The sequence below is a fragment of the Ostrinia furnacalis genome, unplaced genomic scaffold (genome assembly GCF_004193835.3).
Source record: "Ostrinia furnacalis isolate ACB-3 unplaced genomic scaffold, ASM419383v2 OfSCF5054, whole genome shotgun sequence".
NCBI classification, from domain to species: Eukaryota; Metazoa; Arthropoda; class Insecta; order Lepidoptera; family Crambidae; genus Ostrinia; species Ostrinia furnacalis.
The window spans coordinates 159,003-184,643 of NW_021135293.1; the positions used below are offsets into that span (position 1 = coordinate 159,003).

Here is a 25,641-nt window from a genome sequence, read left to right on the forward strand (position 1 = left end):
TTTTCTACATGGAACTTTGTTGGTCCACGTATGAAAGTTTCCAAATTATTCTGCACTGTTTTAGTACTGCTTGACCAAAAAGTTGATAACACAACCTTATTCCAATGAGGGCTATCGTTTTAGCGCTCACCAGTTAGCGCCACTGTAGAGTAAGGTCCTGTCACTTGCTAGTAGCGAAGACAGTGGCGCCAACTTGTGAGCGCTAAAGTGGTAGGAGGACTATCGCATTTGCACTCATCAAGATGGCGCCACTGTAGAGTAAGGTCCTGTCAATCGCCAGGGGTGCCAACTGTTAAGTATAAAAACGATAGCCCTCATTGCAACAAAGACGTGTTGCGAACTTTTTGGCTACTTTGTGTGTCACGAACTATTTGACAATTATAAAGTGAAATAAAGAAAATTACAAAGAAAATCAATACAGGCCTTTCCCAATTATTAGCAGTCGACATCCAACGGCTGAAACGATAACGTTGATGATGATAATCACTATTCTGGCTCAAATCGTCTTCACCATCATCATTAACCGTTCGAAGTCTACTAATGATGATCTTTCTTTTTAGGAATGCGAGAATCAAGATTGCAATATAAAAGAAAATTGCTTAGCAATATTTATGCGTTCATCATCTAATGAGAATTTTTGCTAATATCAAGAAGAATGAAATTATAGTCTCTTAAGAGGAAAAATCTCTACCCTAATCTTATAAACCTAAAGATAACCATAATTGCAGCATTACTTTTCTGAAATGTGTTTTATCTGTGTACAATCTTTAGGAACACATTGGCTAAATCTTGGTTCGACGGTTCATCAGCTGTTTAGTATACCTTAAATCTTAACTCTCTCATGTAAGCGAATGGGCTTTCGTTGTTGAATTATATTGTTACACATGCGCGAAAACATGTAAATGGTGTATAGTTTCTTAAGCAGTGGTTATTAGTCTGTTGTTGTTTCACTGTATGTTTTCTGAACAAAATAAAACAATTATTACAATATTATATAACAACCAAAGGTCGCAGTGATTGTTAATGAACCTGATTGTATGGCGGGCATCTGCCGCCGGGAATAGAACTTGTTTACCGCACGTCAGCGCTACTCGTTCGCGGTGAAGACCTTAACATGATCAGGTGTTAATGCGCGGGGGAACATGGGAGATGTGGAGTAGACAGCGGAATTACAACATTTCATTATAAATTTTAAATAAACAACTTGGAAAAAACGAACTACCTAAGGCGGGACCTCGAACCCACGACCTTTCGCTTGCCGGGCGAGTGCTGTTCCAGCTGAGCTACTTAGACACCGGATGAACCTGTCGAAATTTTCAGGTGTTTTAAACGTATAATGTAGTAAATAATTCTATGATAACGTGATCCTTCATTCACTCCAAAATTATTACAGAACCAATCCTGCTTATTGACACAGAATAGCTTTAAAAAATAGAATTGCATGCTAAAAATAATGTGAAGTTAATTTTTAAATTACATTTCTTCATTATGCATTATTTGTCACAACTGTGATCCAGACCTCTAAGGCCCAGTTTTTTGATTCTTAGTTAAAATAACCAATAGTCAAATTTGACAGATGTCGAATGTCAAGTGGTTAAATATCAGAAAAAAATGTTTTTCTCTTCTTGACTTTTTTTTAATTATTAGTTTACATTTAGTAATTATATAACCATTAGTAGCAAAATTTAAAAATTAGTTATTTTAACTATGAATAAAAAAACTGGGCCTAAGTAGTAGTTTGTTTTGTTAAACTGTAAGATTCCCAAGGAACTAAACTATGCTATAAATTTTTTAACAGCTTTCTGAAAACAAAAGCCTAGAAGGCTTTTTAGTAAATCAATGCTCTTCATTTTGAGAAAGTACTTACAACCCTTTCATATAGGAAGGTATGAATAAAAGTAATAAAATTGAGCGCGGAATCCTCTCCACGCATTCTCCTATTCGTTTTGAAGAGTTCTGATTTTCGTACAAGGAGTCAAGGACTGTTCTGATATGCATTTACACGCAGTATGTTCCCGAACGTCGAACAATAGACGGGCTCTTATAAAAACCGACCGTGATCCTATAGTGTCCGACCGTGATCTTTCTAGAAACCGACCGTGATTTAAAGGAAACCAATCACTATGAAAAAAGCCGAAAGTACCACGTCAGTGAATATAGACATGCAGAACTTTTCTTCTTCCGCTAAGAAGAATCTACGTCGGCGGACGTTGAATACATTGAAATCTGCTGTCACAGCGCTAAAACAGATTGCTAGTAAGTTACTTTGATACTTTGTCGTTGTAGATAACATACGAGTACTACGAGTAATACTATACAACTTTGAGTTTCGCGTAAAATTATATTATGAGTCACAAAATATTCAATTCAGTAAGTACATAAAGTAAAATATTTCGGATATCTTCGAGCCCACGTTCACTTGCAAACAAAGTTGAATTAGCACTAATGATTAAAACAAAGTTGTAGGTTTTGACAATTCGCTGAAAAATTCCCAATTATAATATAATAAATGTATAGCCAGGCACAAAATATTTTTTGACGATTAGGTACTCACAACCTTTTCTCTTGGTTGTTACGTTTCAATAAGAGTTTATTTCCGTATGATTGAAATAATGCGACAGTCGATGCTTGGCTGACATATCGCTTGATGACTTCCCGCAGAGTGCAAGAACAACTTTGACAACTTTGCCGCTTTCCGTGCAGAGGTAGGGCTGTGGTTTGACTGATATCGAAGCTGTTTCTTACCTTATTTAATATTTTAGATCATATTGACTTAGTATCTAAGTAGATTTAGCAACGTGACAAAAAAAATGTTCAACCATCCTGAAATAATAAGGCAGTGACCTAGAGATATTGACTCGTCTAATTACAGAAAAATATACCTATTATAATTAATTGGTTCAATCATTTATACTCGTACTACTTTGAGTCAAAAGGCAAAGTCTCACTAAAACGTTAATACTGAGACAAATTAGCTTTATCAAATTGTAAATTAAAAGGTTAATTTAGCAACAGAGACATTGGAATGTGCCTTCCTTTCGCAACAATGAAACAAATTTAACAGAACCCAATTTTCTTGGAAGCCGCCTTCCTAAAGTACCTAATTATAGGTCTTCTCTCAATTTATTGTCTCGAGTAACTTGTATACTTAGAGGACACTTAAACCCTCGCCCGCCAGCATTTGTATTTCGCGCCACATTTCCAAACAATTCGCCAAGTATTTTAGAAACGTCAGCGCCTATAATGAAGGTGTCATTCAGGGCTTACGAAAGCCATTGTGTTTGTCGCGGCGAAAACAAGCCTCGTCACTCCAGACTGGTTTTGGAGACGATCATTTGTATCGACCTTGAGGACACTTGGTTACCTTTTATCTGGCGTCTTTTGTTCGTGATTGAACCGCGGCGTCTACCTCAGGTTGACGCTTATTAATGACCACTGCCTCTATCCCGGCCTGAGGCTTATGGGAATTTCAAAAGTCGTTTCAATGAGATTGTCGAGTTTGCAATGGAAAATCTCAGAGCATTAAACAAAGGCGGATGAGTTGAATAAACGAGTAGGTACCTACATTCTACGATTGTGGAAGTAGGTATTATGTATTACTTTTTATAGGTTTTCTTTATTGTATTAAAAATCAGTTTCAAGAATGGAAGAATGATTGCTTATACATAGAGATAGTAAGAATATAATAGAGAATCATCCCTCTTAATAGCCACTTTCACCAATAGTAGGTACCTAATTTACGTACGTGTATAATCATTATGTAGGTACCTATCTACTTCAATAATACCTAAAGAGTTACAGCCAACTAACTTATTCACCAACACATAATTTCCATCGTAAGTGACCCCTAAAACTTAATTAAAGACGATCCATTTGCCGGAGCCATTGATCTGAGAATTGTGTAGAGTCACCTTTTAAATGAAATTCGCATTTGCATAAATGGATTCAGGCTAAAAGCTTTATCCGAATGGCGCTGCATAAATAAAACAATCCATGGACTCCGACTGTCGATTCCTTTGCTGTCAATTCAACTGAAAAAATATTGTGAACTACGAGTACTTTGCGGGAATTACTGTACCAGCCTTTGTTCTTGTTATGTTTTTGTATAGTTGGGAGACTGATGATATTATATGGAAACAAAATATTTGTTACTGCATTTTTTACATCGACATTCGAAACATATTTGGAAGTGTTTTATTTTAAAATGTACCTATCATAATGTAAAAGTAGATACTTCTAACTATAGACAATGTAATGTAATTTAATTTCTGTGACGGGTCTGGGTGTTTTCTATGTATAATATGTATGTATTTACAAAAAAAAAAGAAAAAAAAAGTATATAAGTATGTTTATCCCGTCGTCTAGTACCCATAGTACAAGCTTTGCTTAGTTTGGGACTAGAGGCGCAGTGTAAAATGTCCAAAGATATTTATTTATTTATTATTTATTATTGTTATTATTGAGATTCTTTACGTCTACACTTGTGTACCTAACCTAAAACCTTTTCTAATGGTGGTATGCAAGCTCTGCTGGGAGGTGTAAATGCCCTGAAAATAGAAATGCCTATAAGCTATTAAGAATTTAAATTGTCTCCTAATATTTTTGCCTGAGCCAAGGTTTAAATTGTTTTCTATTATTGTCGTGCCAAAGCAGAGACAGCGGCTAGACTAATAAAGCAGCCATATTTGCCACGTGCAAACAATTAAAAGCGTGCTTTCTTGTAAATCAAGTTCCCAACAATCACAAGAGCAAACCCCGCGGTCGGGATTCAACCGCTCGCAAACTTCATTCGGCAAACACTGAATGGGGGCACGGTAGTGCGCCGGCCAAGTTGGCTCATTTTATTTGTTTATTTATACTTTTTTATTTGGTACCTAAGGTGAACTTAACGCCATTCGGCATTCTCTTCCAGTCAACAATTGAAAATACGCAGATAATAATAGAAGGTTAAATCTGAGCTTCCGAAATTGTTGCCATGTCAGACATTTTGTAAAACTGCGTAGAAAACTGTTTCCTGCTTGTTAAAAGTCCTTAAAACGCGAGAAGTATTTACTGAGTGTCGTAGACATCATCATCACTTACCATCACGTGTGATTGATCAAAGTCTAACGCAGGTCTACATAATATGAATGTATGAAATTAAATAATACTAGGCCTACTTTCAAATAATTTATTACACTTTCAAGCAAAAACTACTTGGTAGATTTTGATGATTCTTTAAAATAATTAGTAAGGTTATCACTTAACAAGGGTTTTCATTTAAATGTAAATCAATAACAGGTACCTAAGTAAAATGTTTTAAGATTTTATGAATCTTGGCTCTTTTTACCTTTGTTTGACAGAACTTTGTTTGGTGTACTCATATACAATTACACTTTGAAATTGCATAAATATTCATGACTGTCGACGCATTTATAAGTACTCGTATATAAACAGCAATAAACGTTCTTGTATTGTATTATTATTTCAATAATTAGATAATTTTGAATTAGGCAGTGCAGTGCTGAAAAACAGCACACTTAAACTAAATTTTAGGAAACTCGGGACTGAATGAAGAGCTATTAACATTCTATTTATTGTGTTAAACATTCAAGACTATAATAATGCTTGAAGGGTTAAAATCCTTCAAAATATTCATCGATCGGGTCCTCTATTAGGGACTCCATATATGCGTAAGTATACCACCTACTTATAATACTCTTCTTCATAGATCCCGGCTCCGTCCCTTACTTTTGTAACGTTCTTTTATGTTCCCAAATCACTTCCTGACGAAATCTTTTCACACGATTCAGCATTTCTGTTGTATTGAAGGTTTTAGTCGATAATATTGCGTTTAATGGCACGTTATGTATAATCACGTTGATTGATGACATACCTACCATGGCTTATAGGTACTGTCTGGGCTCAGACAACGTACTATACCGAGTAAATAAACGGCGTAGCTCTATCGATTGACATGCGTCCCGAGCCTCAATCCCATCTGATAAACAGTAAACCAATCAAACTAAAACTCTCTTTCTGTACTCTGTATATACCCGAGTATACATGAGTGAAAGTAACATATTGCAGATGCGCACAGTTTGCTTCAAAAANAAAAAAAAAAAAAAAAAAAAAAAAAAACATACGGGTCGAATTGAGAACCTCCTCCTTTTTTGAAGTCGGTTGAAAATACGGAATGTGCATAGCTATTGTGAATTGAAACTTGCCGATATTCTTGAAAACAATCCACGCCTACGCCTGTATAAAAATTAATCCCCAAATAATATTAAGATTTATGTGTATTGTAAACCAACGAGTGCTATTTTACGTGCCCGTTAAAATGTTCATTAAAAAAATTCTTATGCTCAATAACGCTCTCATAGTTTACGTGAGCAAAACAGCTTAGCCAGTATCATGAATAATTAAATATTAGTGGATTCATAATTTCAGTTTAATGTCTGATGCAAACATAAAATAGAATTAATGCTGTGCTTCATTTAGTTTTACTGACCATAAAGTCCTCGCTGGAGAGGAGAAAACAGACTTTGGATAATCGTATTAGCTGAATAATGTATTTAAAAAATAATAAAGCTTTAATATGCATAGGTCAAAACACTACCGAGATAGCTGGGTCATAATGATATAATTTTATAATCGCAACGTATCGAGTTAGGGCCACTTTGATTCATGTTTGTGGTCTAGCTAAACTTTATAATGCCACGTTATGATTGTAATTATATTAAAGTACCTATCATTAACGCTAGAAGGGCTAGTAATTATTTAGAACTTAGGTCACATTATAATAACATAGTTGTAAGTTATGTGCCGCAATATAATCAAGTCGTTCGTATTATTGCGCGTTAACTTAGGTTACCTAATAATTTTAGGCATTATGTGCTTAAACAATTTAATCATAAATGTAGATTTGAATTAATTTGAGGCCATCTTTTGACATTTGCACATTCATCTAAGCCCACAGTCTGTGCTTTTAATAAAACAGTGCAGCCACAAAAAAGGCGCGAACTAGCCTTTAGCCTTTTAGCTTCCACCTCGTTTCTTTCCGCGAAATGAATATTCTGGAAACGTTCGTCTATTTCGACGCCAGATGGCGTTTTGAAAACGCGTCGCTACGGACCGAGCCAATTAAAGGGGCATAGGGGCCAATTTTCGTGCACCCCGTTTTTGTTGCACGTTCGGCTGGCAAGGGCGTTTCAATTACGGGTGAGCGGAATTTGACATTAGACAATTTTGGCTATTTTCAACTTGACTTGCTCTGGGCAGCCTCTTCAGAGGCAGTGATGTGTAAAGGAAGACGCAAGACTTGAACACCTTCATAAATTATGTTTTTAAGTCAGTAACGATTAAAGATACTCATGGACCTTAGTACCTTCGCATAACTATAGAATTTAGGTGTTTATATGTCATTTTTTCAGTTAGTAATGCATAAAGGTAGTATCTTTAGTACAGAGGGAGGATATACCTAATAGAAATAGGGATAGCATAAAAAAAACAAACGACCAAATCAAATATTTCTTATACGTATTTGACTTTGTCACTTCTGTGGTCACTTCATAATTAATGTAAATGTTACATTGAGGATAATCGCTGGTCAGACTGGTCAACCCTGATGGCAGGTCTAATTCTGGAACTGTCTCTCAAGCGAGCGACAGTGCCCACGGCTGTCATGCTCGCCCGCTAGCCGATCGCTTCCAGAATTGCAACAGCGAAGATGAATTCACCGTTTGATTAATGTAGTTTCGTGTGTAGCCGACTGAATGGGTTAGGTGAATAATTTAGTTCATTAATATTACTTAGTTTAGACCAGTATATAGGCCANCTATGCCAAAAGATTTTTATACACGATAATTTCATAATATAAGTCAAGTGATAAAAAATCACTGAGGTTTATTCATCGATAAAACGCATGTCCCCCACCAAAGCATTGCGCATTGTTTAAAACAATCACAATCTTCCATGTATTCTTTTCCCTTTGATACGTTTCTAATCACTTAGAGAAATTTTATTTTGAATGCGTCACTAAATTTATTTCTGCTGATGAATATCAGTCTGATCCACGGCTTTGTATTACAGCAAGTAGCTTTGCATATAAATCAGTCGCGTAATTTGAAAATACTGTATAAACCCACGAGGACTTTTATTCCCGAAAGTACAGACGACATGGCAGCAACACATTATACTATATTTTTTGCAAAACCACCCCTATTACAAGTACAAAAGAGCGAGTGATTTGCCGTCGTCGGTCCATTTTATTCACAGTGGAGAGCCGTCATCCCACGCACCGCACTTGACTGTAAGCTATAGGCATGCAGACCACGTGAAACGCCCACGTTTAAAAGAACTCCACAAAGAATCATCTCAGCTCACTATCGACATTAAAAACATTCGAAAAACAAACGTGCGTTATTCATTCTGTAAATTCATCATCATCATTAATTTCAGCCATAGGACGTCCACTGCTGAACATTGGCCTCCCCCAATGATTTCCACAATGGCCGGTTGGTGGCGGGCCTGCATCCAGCGCCTTCCCACTACCTTTATGTATGAGGACGTCGGTCCACCTTGTGGGTGGACGTCCTAAGCTGCGCTTTCCGGTACGTAGCCTCTAGAACCTTGCTGCCCCATCGGCTGTCAGTTCTGTATATTTTATTGTATATTTTTTTTTTTTATCCACAACGAGGAAGCTCTTGGCCTGTATCTCACCTGATGGTAAGTGACGATCAGGCCGAAGGTGTTGTCTAATTTCATTTAAAAGGTTAATTGTTAATTCGAGTCGTACGATTATTTACACAGTCCCACCTGAGCATAAATAAGCCCGCCAAAATCCTGGCATTTATCTCTTTGGAGCACCTTCAAAACGCGTAATGAATCGCACAACATCCTCGCGAAGGATTAACCCGGTGCGCGTTACGGAATCACAAATCAGGTGACGTATGGCGCCTTGGAGGGAACGTAATGCGTTGCCTAAAAGGCGTATTTTGATTTTATGGTGTTTGCAGCTACAGCGTGTGTTTTTATAATAATGGGAAATTGGGACGTGTTTAAGTGCCTTGGAAAGGGCCTATGTACTGAATAAAGTATTTGAATTTGAATGATATATAAATAGTTCTTTAATACAAATTAGGTACTCGGTGATGAAAACAAAAAGTAAAATGTACATTTAAAATAAGTATGCGTGTCAACAACATAATTCTATACAAAATATCCAAAGGTTATTTTTCTATTATTGCATATGAAATGTATGGTTTTAAATGAATATTCAGTAAAAAAAATATTCAACATTCTCATAGCGCTTAAAAGTTAGGCGACTCGGCCTATCAAAAGTAAGCGGTGTTTTAAATTAGACAACTTTCGCACCCTCAATTAGCGTGCGAATTTTTGCTGGTTTCGTTTCATCATCGACGATAAAATTCATTTTATTTCAATATCATTTTTCGTAAATTCCTCCATCGAAGAAGATTCGATTAATTTCCAACGGCGGTTAACGTGTAACGTTATTGTCTGAGATGCGATCAAGACGCGAGCGATCGATCGTGTCGTGTGGAACTAAAAATAGACTCGATAGCGATGTGCAAGTGTCGAGAATCGATATAGTAGTGCGATTGTTACTCGTGGAATCGGCATAGTTTTTCATCATCATCATCTCAGCCATAGGACGTCCACTGCTGAACATAGGTCTCCCCCAATGCTTTCCATGTTGCCCGGCTGGTAGCGGTCTGCGTCCAGCGCCTTCCTGCTACCTTTATGATGTCGTCGGTCCACCTTGTGGGTGGACGTCCCACGTTGCGTTTTCCGGTACGCGGTTTTTGTATTTATTTTTTTTTATATTTGTCTCACTGAGAAGTTTTTGAAGAGAATAAAGTTCTAAGTTAGTATTATGTGATTTATTACAACTGAATGGTTAAACGACAAGATAGAGAAGTAATGTTATAAGTCATATGAGTTGCAGTCCACTGCAACAAGCTTCTCCTAAGGACCGTCTAAGTTTCATAAGTTCTCTAGTGCAGCGGTTCCCGAATGGTGGTCCGTGGAACCCTGGGGTTCCGTGGAAACGCCGCAAGGGTTCCGTAAAAAATATTATCCCACGTTTCGTGACCGACGTTGTTCGCTCGCACCGACTTGTTTACGCACAAGGGAGAGGCAGGGCGTGCGGGCGGAGTAGTACGGGGGTTCCGCTAGGAAAAGTATAATCAATTAGGGTTCCTTGGCAAAAAAAATTGGGAAACCCTGCTCTAGTGGATACCATATCACACCACACTACACTACACAGGCAATCGTATACAGCTCCTCTTGCAGCTTGAGTTTTGCTAAGTTAAGAAAAAGACAGCTAGCTGAACAAACATTCAAAAAGCAAACTGAAAAAATGTCTTTCACGCCATAATTTACGCCATCATAAATTCAACTTCTCCCCTTCCATTTCCCTTTAAACATCACCCGGGCCGTACTCGAGTATCCATTGTAAGTATCCCGAAAATAAAACGCCCGCCCATCACTACGTCTGGGCGGATTACGTCAAAATGTTTTGTATCGCTCATCAGTTTGATGGCGGGCCATCACCTTGAAAGGCCAACAAAGGAACCTTTATAGTTACGCATTTGATCGCGATAATGCTGCCACGACTTTTCCAAAAAAGCTCTTAAGATTAAAAGTATTGAAAATAAAAAATAAAACCTTTTTATTTGAACTGAAATGTTTTTTAATAATGTAAGTAATACAACACTAAAAATTAACCCACACGTACAATAAAATAAAGGTAGGTAGGTATACCTATGATCGTGTTTTAGTAGATATTACTCGTATACGAATTATTATACGAGTATGTCACGTACAGACACAAAGTTACCAAATTGATATTTATTATTCGAATTGGTCTTTCGTTTCAATGTAAAACCATTTTACGAGTATAAAAATAAACGTACTTATTTATTAACTTTCTCAATTATTGTAAAGGATTTTTCTTGTCACAGCTAATCTTCTGAAGCAATTTTAATTAATTACTTCTAGAGTATAAAGGACTTCTTAGAAGGAAATAAGCTTTCACAAAATGGAGTACTTACGAGAATTTGTATAAGGAAGTCATTATTTCTTAAAGTTATGAAAATTAATACTTTTGGAAAGAAAGAAATCGCCATAATCGCGGATCTAGTCATAAAGTAAAAGGGCCTTGAAACAAATTCAGTTGCGCTGTACCAGATCAAAATTCTCGTAAGCAAAGCCACAAGACAAAACTAGTGTCAACCCATAAAACTAGCATACTACCCTCGTCCAATTCCCAAACAATATCAGTGCCGTGTGTATCGATGGGCCCCNCCTACGACTTTTTCAAAATCCGAGTTGGCAACACTGATCGATGGGCCCCATCGCTCGCCCAAGTTGTATGAGTTGCTGCGAAACTGCATTACAGCAGCGCCTCGAAGGAAATTCAATAACGGCACTCAGCCGAAACTGTGTCACAGCTATCCTGTACGGCTAGCACGAAAAACTTTCGAGTTCGAATTGTTTGCATATTCGAATCATCCAACAGCAATCGGCAATCAGCCATCAAAAGATTTAGTACGAAAACTACAACGGCGCCCTTGTGAACGTGTCGTAAAGTGAACTAAATATGAGAAATGGTTGCACGAAATTTATTTTGAGAAGAGAATTGTCACGTTATTGTTTAATTCGAAGGTTGAGTATCGAATTTTGTCGAATACGCAAACGATTCGATGACGAAAGTTGTTCATGCTAGAGGTACTGTAGTGTACAGCTATCCTGTGTACACTATTGCGCTAACAGCCTAGTTTTATCTAGCTTTGTGTCTGTTATCAGAGGATACATTCCGAAATAGCGGACCCTATTTTGGGTTCTGGCTAAAATAGTTTCGAAATCCGTGTGAAAATTTCGTCCTGGATACGTTTATTCAGAGTGCTTAGATTGTAGTTTAAAATGAAGTTTGGTTGTGTTTTGCAACAATCTAGACTTTGTTTTGTATAATATGACTCCGTGGTTCATCAATTAGAAATGAAACGTATGTTTTAATACTTATAGTGATTAATCTAATTGTTAGGTAAAGTGTTACTTTGATTTCGTATAAGATATCATAGATATAGATGAATTCATCTACGTTAAAAAGCACGAACAGTAGTAGGTATATTTGAGTACATGCCTAATAAGCTTATCTTTAAAAGAGTACATAAAACATCCCAAACAGACATTTATTTCATTTCACTGTGTGCTTAAAAATCTGCCCGCAGGCAAGCTTTGTCCGAGTAGGATTTCGATTAAAAAAGTCTTTAACATTAGCATTTAGGCTTAACTAGGGCTTTTGTAGCATTACCCTCTAACTGAATGTGGCGTTTACTAACACAAATTTGGTTTTTCCTACAAAAAAACTCTTTATACGAGTAGGTATACAGAGTGTTTAAATTATTCACATCCTTTTAAGACTCTACACATAATACATAGTACCTTCCCCAAATATGAGACAAATCCAGTACGTATACCATACCATGAGTAGTCTTATTTAGTCATCCTGTATATCTAAAATCAACTTATTCGAACTATAACTACTCCGCCACAATAAATAAATACCAACTTCCAATCCTAATCTCAGTCCCGTATTATCTGTTAAACTTGCTCCATTGTTCCTTGGCATTGGCTACAACTAGTCTAACTATGGACAATGGCGGGAACTTGGCAAACATTTGATCTACGCAATGTACCAACTTTATCACTCCTTTGGAGCCAATGTTGTTGAGTTTATTCGACTGTTATTATATCGGGTTTTGGGATATGTTCTCATGGGATTTAATAAATTGATATTAAAATTTATGGAAGTGCGAAATTCGCTATTCGATTTTAAGTGAAGTAGAGTCTAGAATCGTTCTTAAGTAACTCTTAAGCACTACTCGTATTTATTATCAACTAGCTTTTGCCCGCGGCTTCACTCGCGTGAAATTTAGTTTGTCACAGATGTCATAAATCATAGCCTATATGTTATTCTGGGTTATAAACAATAATACTGTAAAGTTTCATCAGAATCCGTTCAGTAGTTTTTGCGTGAAAGAGTAACAAACATCTAAACATCCATACAAACATTCGCATTTATAATATTAGTAAGATACCTTGGTGTACCACTAAGGTCACAACTCACAAACCTTTATGTTAGATTTTATAAGCCGCCCTAGGCGTCTGAGATGCAGGCAAAATATGATAAGATATCAATTATCATGCCGTCTGAAGTACAGAATCCTATTTCTTTTCGTTTTATCACTTTTAAGTCTGCAATGTCTTAAACATAGGTAAACATATCTATTATATCAAAACTCCCTCCTAAGAATCGAATCCAGGACTCTAGTCAACTTTCTAACCACTAGACTGTGGCGTCACCCTGCTAATCGTAGACTTAACATTCCGCGACTAAGTGATTCTCGTCCCATCGACGGCATTTAAACGGACCCCTGATGGCTCTATCGGATTTTTACACGTCATCAGTTTTCGAGCACCCTTCATTTGCCACTGAATGGAAATTTCTTCAATGCGCACATTGGCCCCTCTTCCCTTATATCTGCTGACCACGCTTATTGCTTCAGCGAAAATACAGCTGAAAGTTTCAGGAATTAATTATGTATGTAGGTTACTTAGCATTTTTGGAGCAGCTATCCATCTAGCATAATTAACTTTTGATCAGAAACGACTAAATGCGTACGTAATTCAGCTGAAGTTTCAGCATCGTTTTGGAAAAATGTTTATTTCTTTATTATGCTTCGATGTTTGACAAAAAAAATAATAAGCATGCTAGAAGTGACTACATGACTCTATTTTTCAATGTACCTAAATTATACATATCATGACCGGTCATATCAAAAATCACGTCTTGCATGACGCTTAAAGCGGTATTATAAAGCAGTAAATTGAAACTTGTTTCTGAAGTAGGTAGAAGACCAACGCCCGTATTCACAAACGATGCTTGCTTAAGTGAAGCAGCAAATCAAACGCACAGCGTTGAATCGAACGAAGCAAATCAAATGCACAGCACATAGAGCTCTATGATTGGTTCATGTGTCACCCTGTGCGTCCACGCCCACTGTGAGATATCATAGTAGTAGTTGACATTCTAAATAATTCTTCCTTTTAAAGTTACAAATGACATCTTTCGTGCTCCAACAACAAACCGTTATTGGTCCAAAATACGTCGCCGTAAAACAAAACTAATTAAGTGTACGCTTAGTAACGCTCTCAATATTCTCGACGGCCTAATGGCGATGCCATTTGTTAGCGGTTTTATTGTAAGAACAACTTTAATTAAACGCACAACCCGTATTGATAAATTGTAGCTTGTTTAAGTATTATCTGGGAGTAAACTAAATTATAATGTAAGTGATAGCGTTCGCTAAAGAAACCAGCAAGATTTTTCTATATCATTCAAATGCACGTCATCTCCAAACACTTGATAAATCCGATGGAAGAAAGAAGTATAACACAATAATATTTAATTTATAGACAGACTCCATAAAGATCAAGTTTGTGAAAGAATTATTGGTCCATAAGCGCATAAGACGAAATAAAATGTTGCAATAAAAATATAAACAGCATTTCGAATTACTACCACCTTGGGCGTAGCTATTAGTGCTCACGTAAGTGCACTTACACTACTATTACTGGCTGGATCGTATATCGTATTCGCCATAATAGCTTACGACCCGTGGAGTTATTACGTTAATGCAATCGTCACCAGTTGAGCGGTGTTTGCGATGCCGCTTCTGTGATAATTTAATTTATGCTCTTTGACAATTATGTTACGTTCTTTGACAATAGATACATTTTCTGTTTGGTGTTTCGCTGGGAAATTCAATGGGACATTCGTATGAGTATTCTCATTCTGCTTGCAAAGGACTAAGCATTGAGGGAGGCCTATGTTCAGCAGTGGACGTCCTATCCTATGGCTGAGATTATGATGATGATGATGATGATGAAAGGACTATGCCTTGGCTTTTTAGTAACAAGGTAATTTTTGTTAGATGAGAAATATAGGTTAAAAAATCTCTCATAGCGGCACAACAGGACAAAAATTTTGGCATTTAGTCGACTTGAAATAAGTACGACTTCGCAATAAAAAAAATAGTTCGTTGTTATAGAAAACTTATAGACCAAAGCCTTATAAATATGACAATAAAAGCAGTCTTCCTTTATTTTTACAGCCAATTCCAGGAAAGGTGTGATAAAAATTACGCAACAAAATACGGTTAATAACTTTGTTTTTGAGCCAGCTCCTTTTTTGCTGTCGGTGCAAACGTAAAAGTGGGTACATGGCGAAATCATTGCCCTATAAACCGAATAATAAAAACGTTGTTTGTGTAAAATTTACAGCCTTGCGTGCCCTGGTCACTTTGTTATTGCAGGTCGGACGAGTCTGTGGAAGACACACGAGTTACTAAGCTTCGTTTTAGCTAAGAAAAACCAACTTGAAATGATATAATTACTTGCTGTTAACCAACAATTTATTAATAACAATAGCTAAGAATCAATAACGTTTATCTCAATTATTGGAATTTTCCGACGCACTAGACGTTACTCAAGTTATTTCAGTTAATATCTTAGGCTGATTTGCACCACCTTACTTTAACGGTAACTATAACAACAACCGGTCCTTTTTGTATGGAGTTTCACAGATTTTTGACGTTTATTCAAGTTAAATTATCAGCCTTAATGTAAGCTTACTAACCATTATCCAACAAGTTTAACTTCTAGGTAGTCTTTATCTCCTCTAAAGTACAGAAAAGAGACATTTTATCCGCACATATAATTTAAACGTTCCCATTATTCAAAATTAAATATACTGTAAAATAACACTGAATCATATTTTTAATTAAGAGCTTCAATTTGTAACCAATTAACCCCAGATTAAAACCCCGAGCATTAAAACTGCCCACCATGAATAATAATCTGAAAGGTCACATAATGTGTAGCTGCGTAATTTAATGAGGTACCTGCTTAATTACAAGGAAGAAGGCCATGGCCTATGTCCCATTAGTCCCTTCCGTGAACGGTACATGGCCCATATGAAACGGTTTATTAACTTAACTATATGTTCAAAGTCAATGTTATGTTCAAAGTTCATTAATAAATTGGTTAATTTTTTTTAAATATTATTTATTTAAGTATTCAAGCATCTGCAGTGTAATTGATACCCATTAAAATAGCCATTGTAAATTGTTTGTGCCCTTTCGTAGAATCTCTTTTTTGTCCCAATTCCTATTTTCAGTAAGGTCTAAAACTTTTTTATTATTTATTTTATTTATTTAACTCTCTTAATTAGTTCTTCATTATCATCACACAAGCTACTGCAACTTGTAGAGGGATTTCAAATTAAAACTAATTGGAGTCAATTATTAATTTTCTGCATTACCTAGATAATCAGTAATTTATTACTCTAAGGCTGAGTTGCACCACCTAACTTTGACCGTAATTATAACCGGTGCTTTTAGTATGGAGTTTGACAGATTTTTGAAGTTTGTCAAAGTTAAAGTAAGATGGTGCAACCCAGCCTAAGGCTGAGTTGCAACCTTATTTAACCGTGACTACAACCATAACCGGTGTTTTTTGTATGGACTTAGACAGACTTCTGACGTTTGTTTAAGTTACATTAGTTGACAATCGTACACTGCAATCGCTAAATGGTATTTGGGTTTACTTGCTGTTCTATTTCGACTGCAACAGTAACCAACCCGTTTGATCATCTACTCAGTCGGATTTAATTAATAACAGAAAGGGATTCAAATTCTTGCCTTTAAAGCCATCTCAGCCGTTACCGGGAATTTATTTCCCGTATTTTGCTTTTCTTGACTTTTTTCCCGTTTTCCTAATTCCTTTTCTAAGGAAATTTGATCGGTTTATTAAAATTTTAGCACGTGCTACTTTTTGTGGATTAAATTGCAACTGGGTTCTTATTTAATTGTTTTTAAGAAATAACGATTAAGTATAATTATTTATGACTAAATTAAGCGTTTAAAATATCTTTTCAGATAATCTTTGTAAGTTTTTATTTAGTATCTAGGAATGAACAGGTAATTAATAGTTAAATAGGTAATGTAGGTATCTTTTATAAGAGTATATCTTTGAAAAGTCACTTGTAATTCGGGAAAAACATCTCAGCGACATCCATTCCGTAAGTACTCGCAGTAAAAAACATACAAATGTTGAAAAATATGTTTTTCCCAAACATTCAAATGAAACGAGTAACTGCATCCAGACAGTAGAGATATTACCTACTCGAGTGGGTTTCTTCTTGCGTAGCGGTCGGGACACCTTATTTTTCTGGAGGACTCGTGAAATCCTCTGACGTATGTTCAGATAACGCCGTCTAGTGTAACAGATGATGAAGTTTTCATAAAAAGGTTCCTGTTATAACTAAAAACTATTATTGAAGTGTATAGCCATAATATTGTCATGTATTATTGAAAATCATGTAGAAAAAGATATTCTAATATCCAGGCTGACTTTGCAATCAGTATCCAAATTTTTCCACCTACAAGGTCGACCGACGACATCGTAAAGGTAGCAGGGAAGCGCTGGACGCAGGCCGCTACCAATCGATCAACATGGAAAGCATTCAATTGGGGGAGGCCTATACTTATTCAGCAGTAGACGTCCTATGGCTGAAATGATGATGATGATCCAAATTTTTATGAGCGACTCAGAGTCAGTCTATTATTTAAACTTGATCGAATTATTTAAAAAAAAAACATATATTTTTTTTCATGTTTAATTATTTTTATCAGCTGCGCGCGTTTTCAAAATTGGCATACGTGGATAATTTACTTCGTTCATAGAAAAATACGTACACATAATAGACATAATGGTGCCTGAAAATAAGCCTTAACCTTAAAAATTAAGATATGGGCACCCGCGAGTTAGATTTTCAATATTCTTTTCTCAAAAAATAATATCACGAATTAAAATAATTAAGATAAAGTTTTATTGTTAAATTGTTCTATAGAGCTTAAAGAAAATGGATACTGANCCCGCTTGGTACCCCGATCTTCTTGCGTCAGAGGCGAACTTCAAACGGCTCAAGGCGTTTGCGTACAAGTGGCATGCGAGGAGGACAGCACCGAACAGTTCGGCGCTATAGGGTGCCACCCGTTGTTGTGACAGTCGCAGCCCCAGAACGGGAAGAGTAGCGCATAGGAACAAGGAAATAGATCAAAGAATTTGTAGGGAGTCAAGCGTTGCGCGCGGCAGAGTGCAACCTGCTACGGCAGACGCAGTTCCGCGCGCATCTCCCGCGATTCGGCCAGTTATAACCGCAAGGTTGGCATGGCCATGGGTGGTGGTGGGTGTCCCCCGGCAGTGGTGACGGTGCGCAAAGCATTTCCTCCGCGACAAAAAAAGGGGGGCCCAAAACGAGCTGTGCCTAGGGGCCCCGAGAAGGTTAATCCGGCCCTGAGTACTCGCAGTAAAAAACATACAAATGTTCGATGAAATTTTTCCTTTTCGGGAAAAATATGTTTTTCCCAAACATTCAAATGAAACGAGTAACTGCATCCAGACAGTTGAGATATTACCTACTCGAGTGGGTTTCTCTCTTCTTGCGTAGCGGCCGGGACACCTTATTTTTCTGGAGGACTCGTGAAATCCTCTGACGTATATTCAGATAACGCCGTCTAGTGTAACATGATGTTTCCATAAAAAGGTTCCTGTTATAACTAAAAACTATTATTTAAGTCTATAGCTATAATATTGTCATGTAGGTATTATTGAAAATCATTTAGGAGAGGATTTTCTAATATCCAGGGTGATTTTGCAATCAGTATCCAAATTTTTAGGATCGACTCAGAGTCAGTCTTATGCCCGTTTTCACCATCAATCCCTAATTCTTAAGTGACCCCCTATCTATGGTGACGAATAACAGGCATTTTGTTGTCATAGGGGTCACTTAAAAATTAGGGATTAATGGTAATTTATTATTTAAACTTAATCGATTTATGTAAAAAAAAATATTTTTTCCTTTTCAATTATTTTTATCAGCTGCGCGCGTGTTTAATTTACTTCATTCATAGAAAAATACGTACACACAGTTAACTGCAAAGCTTAATAGACATAATGGTGCGCAAAAATAAGCCATAGACCTTTAAAAATTAAGATGATATCACAAATTAAAATAATTAAAATAAAGTTTTATTGTTAAATTGTTCTATAGAGCTTATTAAATACAAATAGATACTGATTACAAAGTCAATAATAGCTTTGACGTTGTTAAGAGCAACATAATTAAGTAAATTAATTAAGATTCTTTAGAGAAAAATACTTTTTGTTAATTAAGTAGGTATATCACGACTCAAAATACGTATTAAGGACGTTTGAATATGATTGAAATGCTACTGCTCTTTTAGTAACGAAACGTTGAAACGTGAATTACATTGTGTTAACTCAGCGGAAAATTCCCGTTTCCTCTGTTTACAGAAATATGAACATTTTGACCGTTCCCGTTTCAGTTCAAGCTTCGTTTACTTATATTACTTGTTTTATACGTTACCGAAATTGTTTATTATTTTACTTGTCAGAAGTTATGGCTTTAGTTTGATTGTTTGTGACTCTTGGCTTCAAGGAATTGCTATGGTGAAACGAATGGTGGGCGTGCCCTGACTATTGTGGGAACCGTAAAAACGAAAGCTATTTTGTATGTGAAGGGTTTTACTATTTTATCGTGCACTCGTCATTGAGAGTAATAAAGTTAATAGATGCTAGTCGTTTGAAGTTGGTTTTAGAGCATCGTTAATTGCAAAATAAAGTAACAAATTCATGAGTTCATAGGTCGTAATAAGTAAGAAATGTAAACCTCTTTGCTTGTATTTGTGTCTGTCTTGTTGATTGTCCTAAATAGGCTAGATGACAAAATTTCAATTATTTGTCCGTCAGACATAATTAGAAAATATTAGACTCATATTTCTTATTTTCTTTCATAATTAATAGATAACAGTGATACATCGAGTTGAAATGGCGCGTTACGTCACGCTTGAGTAGACTTTTGACTCAAAAGTGACGTCACGCGAAATTTCAACTCAATATAATACTGTAATTATTCGATTATGAAAAAAATTAAAAAATATGTGTTCAAAATTTTTTTATTATCTGTCTGATGACTAAATAGAATTTCAATTTCATTACCCAGTCATCATCCTTATTATGAATAACTGCTAGTCTTCATGTCTCAAAGTCTAAAAGCTAAATCATTGTCTCGTATGTACATTTTTCCAGACATCAATTTTATTGCTAATCAACGTGACCAGTAAGTCAAAAATGATGGATGTAGTCAAACCGTCTAACTACAAAAGGCTCCTGTCGCCGGACCTCCTAAATCATGGTGTTCACAACTCGTGCCCACATCTCTATGTGCCCTTCATATATTAAACGCCTTTACTTCTCGTAAATCTGAGGATTACAAAGAAAACGAAAATGGATTTACGAAGGCAAAATGCGATAAGTCAGGCCAGGGATGTCAACCACCAGAAAACTCAGCGAAGCTTTTATTTACAAGAAATTAGGGCAAACCATCAAATAAAATTTCTGCTTTAAACTAGTACTACTTTAGTAGAAAGAAGTCTTAAAAGCCACAACTTTAAATAAAATAAGTACTTGTGCTCATCACAGTAGCTTTTGTCCTATGGGATTTGATCAACCTGCCGTTAGCGTTGAAGACGTAGCGTAAGCAGGCCTCCCACTAGGTGGACCGACGATCTGGTGAAGGTCACGGAAGGCGCCTGGATGCGAACGGCGCAGGACCGGTCTTTGTGGAAATCCTTGGGGAAGGCCTTTGTCCAGCAGTGGACGTCTTTCGGCTGAAACGAACGAACGAACCGTTAGCGTTGTAGTCTGGTAAGCATTACCGGGTTTGTCGATCATTTTAACTTACACTACAATCACTACAAATTATAAATATTTAGCCTTGACGATTTGATTAAATTATAAACTGGCAACCCTAAAGCGCGCTGGCCTACAAAAGTGGGCCCTACAAGAGAGGACTTTTGACATATTGCTTTGATAATACAGTTATTTACAGAGAACCCGTCAACTCAAGGCGGCCCGCCGGCCCATTTAGAAATCACTAAATATTAGACTCTTTCAATCATTTTATCTTTACTTCAGACTTCCTTAGACGACAGACGCTATTTGAATATTTTTTCTTTGAAATAAGTATTATGTTTTAACTATTGCGAAACGAGTGTTCTTACTCTACTTTCCACTATCTTTTAAGGTTCTTTTGTATTGTATAAAGAACAATGTAATTAAAACTTTTTATTAAAAAACAAAGAATTGAAATTACTAGCCGACTACAGATTTTGTAACAGTTGCCAACTTAAGCTTCGGCCAAACCAACGCGTGCAGCTCGCGTCGGCGATGGCGATCACTACGCGTGCATAGATCGCCGCGACCAATGACAGGACGCGTTGTTGTGAACTCATCGCTACAAATTCATACACGACATCCGATCGCCATCGCGCACGTAGGCTGCACGCGTGGGTTTGGCCGAACCTTTAGGCGGGTTAGAATCGCGCTGACCGCTCGCTGATCGTCGGCGCTGACAAATCAATATGTATGTAATTGAAGGGAACGTTCCTAAGTGACGCTGATCGCTCGGCGCCGACGCTTCATACATTTCGGCTGTCAGCGCTGACGGTCAGCGAGCGTCAGCGTGACTCTAAAACCAGCCTTATATTATACAATTCCCCTGCCGTGGCTCGTAACAAATAACTCCAGGCATTTACCGTAACGCAGATGACACATTTCAGCACATCCGCAGGTACAGGCTGTACCTGTACCGTACAGCACATAAACATTAACCGTGAAATACGATAATTACAGCGAGTGCCCGCCATTAATTCCTCCGTGTCGTTCGCAAAATGTTTAAAGTCACACAACGGGCGAATTTGGATGACCCGTCATTTTGGATTGACTCGTGCTGGCTCGTGGTTTTGCGTGAGATATCGCTTTATTAATGTACACTACGCTATTTGACTGATTTCAATAACCTCTGAACTCTGCTGACGCAATGTAACGGCAGTTGGGGGAAGCCTATGATCGGCAGCAGTGATAATCGTAGGTATGTCAGAAGAATTGAATCTTCTCTAATCTTCATGTAATGCTAAAATTACCTTACTTTAAAAAGATTGTAGAGTAGCTCTACAAAAATCAGGGAAATAACATTGGTCATTATTTTAAGTAGAGGGACGTTCGAATTTTTATTATAAATGTTTTGGTCATTTTCGTAAAATACTAACACCAAAACCAAACCAAACCAAAAAAAACACATTATAATCTGAGACTACCAAGTATGTAAATGAAAATGGCTCAAGCTATAGGTATTCCTGGTACAATGTCATCTGGTAAACTGAATTTTAAGCCAAAATTTAAGTAAGAAATGAAGGTATTTTTCTCAAACCCAGACTCTAGACAGGCACCTATAATTGAGTTTTACATATGTCTAAGTCGGAGTTAGCAGTATCTATGATTACAAATCTCACGTGAAAGCATCTTGGGTTTATCTTCAGCTTATTTGAAGCAGCCAAATTGCAGTGCCTCATGTGGAACGATGCCCCAGGGACAAATATGAATTCTTATCAAAACTTCGCTGTTCCTTTTCTGCAGCTAATATTTCCATGGGGCGTGAAATTAAGGGTCGGATGTAAAAATAAGACTTTATATTTTTTCTGTTATATATTTTTATTGCTACATTTTCAGGGCGACGTCAAGGTAGCATAACTTTCTTAATATGATTAAATCAGTCATCGTTCAAATAATAAAATCTAGAGTCAAACCTCATCAGGTACCTACGAAAGCCCAGCCTTATATTCCAACAACTACCTCATTTCAAAGTTTTCAGTGCTATGTATGTACCTATACTTCATCAGAGAACGGATTAGGTTTGAATTTCTGAAAAGCCATTTTTTTCAGGGATGCGTTGGTACTATCGCAATACAGATACTTAGGGTGGGTTGCACCATCTTACTTTGACAGTAAATATGACGATAACCGGTGCTTTTTGTATAGAGTTTGACAGATTTTTGACGTTTGCCAAAGTTAAAGTAAGATGGTGCAACCAAGCCTTACTGTGTAATACACCTGCCCCCCTAGACAAAACGCACTTTTTGATGGAATCGAAAATCGAATCCGTCAAAATCCATATAAAAAAGGGGCTTTTCGACCACTTTTCGACTGGTTTGCGATAATAATTTGCACTTTGTCTAGACCCACTGTTCTTACTTGGAGCTATACAGTAGTTAGTACTACGTTATTTTCATTATTTTTAGGCATTACATACTTCGAGCACCTATAGAAATTGCCAAGAAACAAAAATTTAGGGCTTTCAACTACAAAAACTATTATTTACTTTCACCCAATGCAAAAAACAAGCAATAATCCCCTTAATTAATCTATATCATTTCCTTTTCATTATCATGCCATACATGGCAGACCGCGGCCGTTGATTGATCGTGCGCATATCCTCGATATATTTTATCCCGTTGTGCGCGGTTGCCGGACTACTCTGACGAATGTGCCTAATAAATATATGAGTCTTCTCCCTTTACTTGAATCAGACTGGTTTTTACACATAATGTTATCTTAAGGGTATACGAAGAAGTTTATATAAAGGTAATGGCTTTTAGGTATGGGATAGCTATTGTTATAATTGTAGGATTTAGTGTCTAAGTTAATTATAATACTATAAATAAAGGGTAAAGTACGTACAGTATAGGGTCAGTGTAAACTCAAAACACAAAGGTTGTGTATTGTTTCTGAAAAATGTCTACTCTGTTTCCGACCATGGTTTTCCATTCACATCATTCTTACGATATTGAAATGGAAATTTTTATATGAGTCTCGATAAAAGTTGTTCTCAAAGCACGAAAACGTCACATCTCTTATTTTCAGGAATTATACGAAGTGTACTATTTACATTGTATACTAGCTACTACCCGCTAAATTATGCTAACTATCTCGTATTACGACCCCTGAAACCCCCTATAACCTTTACCCAGTATATAGAGCTAACTGTATTATGTATTTCCCAGGTCTAACAACGCAGTCAGAAAGTAAGCGCCGATTTAACACTAAGCATGACCCTAGTACCAAAATCCATGTAAAATCATCAATACTTAATATACATTTTTACCCCCATTAGACCCATTGTACGTAGATAATTATACCCCTTCGACTAGTACACATTTCTGAACACACACTCCATTTTATTCTAAATACACTTAGTTGCAGAGAATTATTCAGAAAAACGCTTTCAATTTAAACATGTCGATAGGAAGAATACAAACTGCAACTAAGTGTATTTAACTTTTAAAACTTTTCTCTCTTCGACGCCCGCTGCAAACATTTAGCATGTACCCAGTGAATAAAGAAACTGTTTTAACGCAATCTGTTATCGCTAGCTGATCGAACACTGATTTAAAACGGATTCTGTTCGGATAAATGTATGAATTTGTCGGCGAAATCCAAATTTCGACGAGAGCAGAATATATTTTCTGCAAGATATATATTATTCTTATTTTAGAGTTGTTAAGTGAAGGAATATGCTGGCAGCAGCAGAGTTACGAGTTAACTAAGTCTCTCGTAAAAAGGTAAATCAGTGTTCAAGCCGTGAAGTTAGATAAGAAGCTGGCGCTCTCTGCTCTTCGGAACATTATTATGAACTAAAATGTAAAATATAATTTGTTTTCAAACAACATTGTTGCCTTTGACAGTGATAATAATAAAACTACTTCTTATGAACATAAAACTACTCCGTAAAGAACTTTCAGCTCAAATAAAAAGGTAATTCAGCTAGATATTAATATTGCCACTTATAATACTTTATGTCTGTTAAACTATGACTTAGTTTAATATCTCTGTATAAAATGGCATGTGGTGAATTGAAACTACGATTATATTCGAGTCAGAGGGCGCCAACAGTTTCACGGTTTCAGCTATTATCTCAGACAAACTCTCAGAAAACATTCGCTAATGTGCTGAATGTCTGAGTCGGTTTTATGAACTGTACTCGTGTTCGCACTAGACACTTAGAACGTTCGCATGACGTAGTTTGATTACGAGTAGGGTTGCCATTTGTGTCCTCATTTCTCTTGGGTGTCCAATGTAATGTAATTTTCACAGTATTATCTTAGATGTATTATTGTAGACTTAAGTTTGGATAATTTTACTGCCTGTCTTAAAATTAAAGAGTTTCGAGTATTAGATTAAGAATACGTAAAGTATGTACATTTGGAGGATGCATTTCAAAACAATATTATTATCTGTTTTTGGTAAACTCAACAAAAAGTCTCAATGAATTATGTTATGTTCATGTCATGATTTTGTCATCAAAAAGATTTACAAATAACATTAATAATTGCATAATTAACTATTGACAAAAACTTTCTTCTTTCTTTTTGTTGTGCACCTTTCAATTGTTTTTTATGCAAGTACTAATATGATATTTTATAAGTTTTGACAACCTTGTCGATCGATGGCGCCAACCACAGTTCACACCGATCGTTTCCCTGCCACCACTACACATAAAAATATTATACTTAGTCGTGATTGTGTTAGTAACGCCCGTATTCACAAACGATGCTTGCTTAAGTGAAGCAGCAAATCGAACGCACAGCGTTTAAT

At 36.6% G+C, this 25,641-nt stretch overlaps 1 protein-coding gene across 2 annotated transcripts in view; it reads left to right on the forward strand.

The window, feature by feature from the left end:
- The window catches only part of LOC114360485 (Kv channel-interacting protein 4), a 120,870-nt gene that overhangs the window by 10,881 nt on the left and 84,348 nt on the right, over positions 1-25,641 (forward strand). Inside the window, exon 2 of one of the 2 annotated variants that reach the window (XM_028315207.1) lies at positions 24,051-24,071. The exons of the other annotated variant lie outside the window; for it this stretch is intronic. Within the exon in view, the coding sequence (XP_028171008.1) occupies positions 24,051-24,071 (21 nt within the window). The remainder of the gene's footprint in view (positions 1-24,050; positions 24,072-25,641) is intronic. 2 annotated transcript variants of the gene reach the window in all.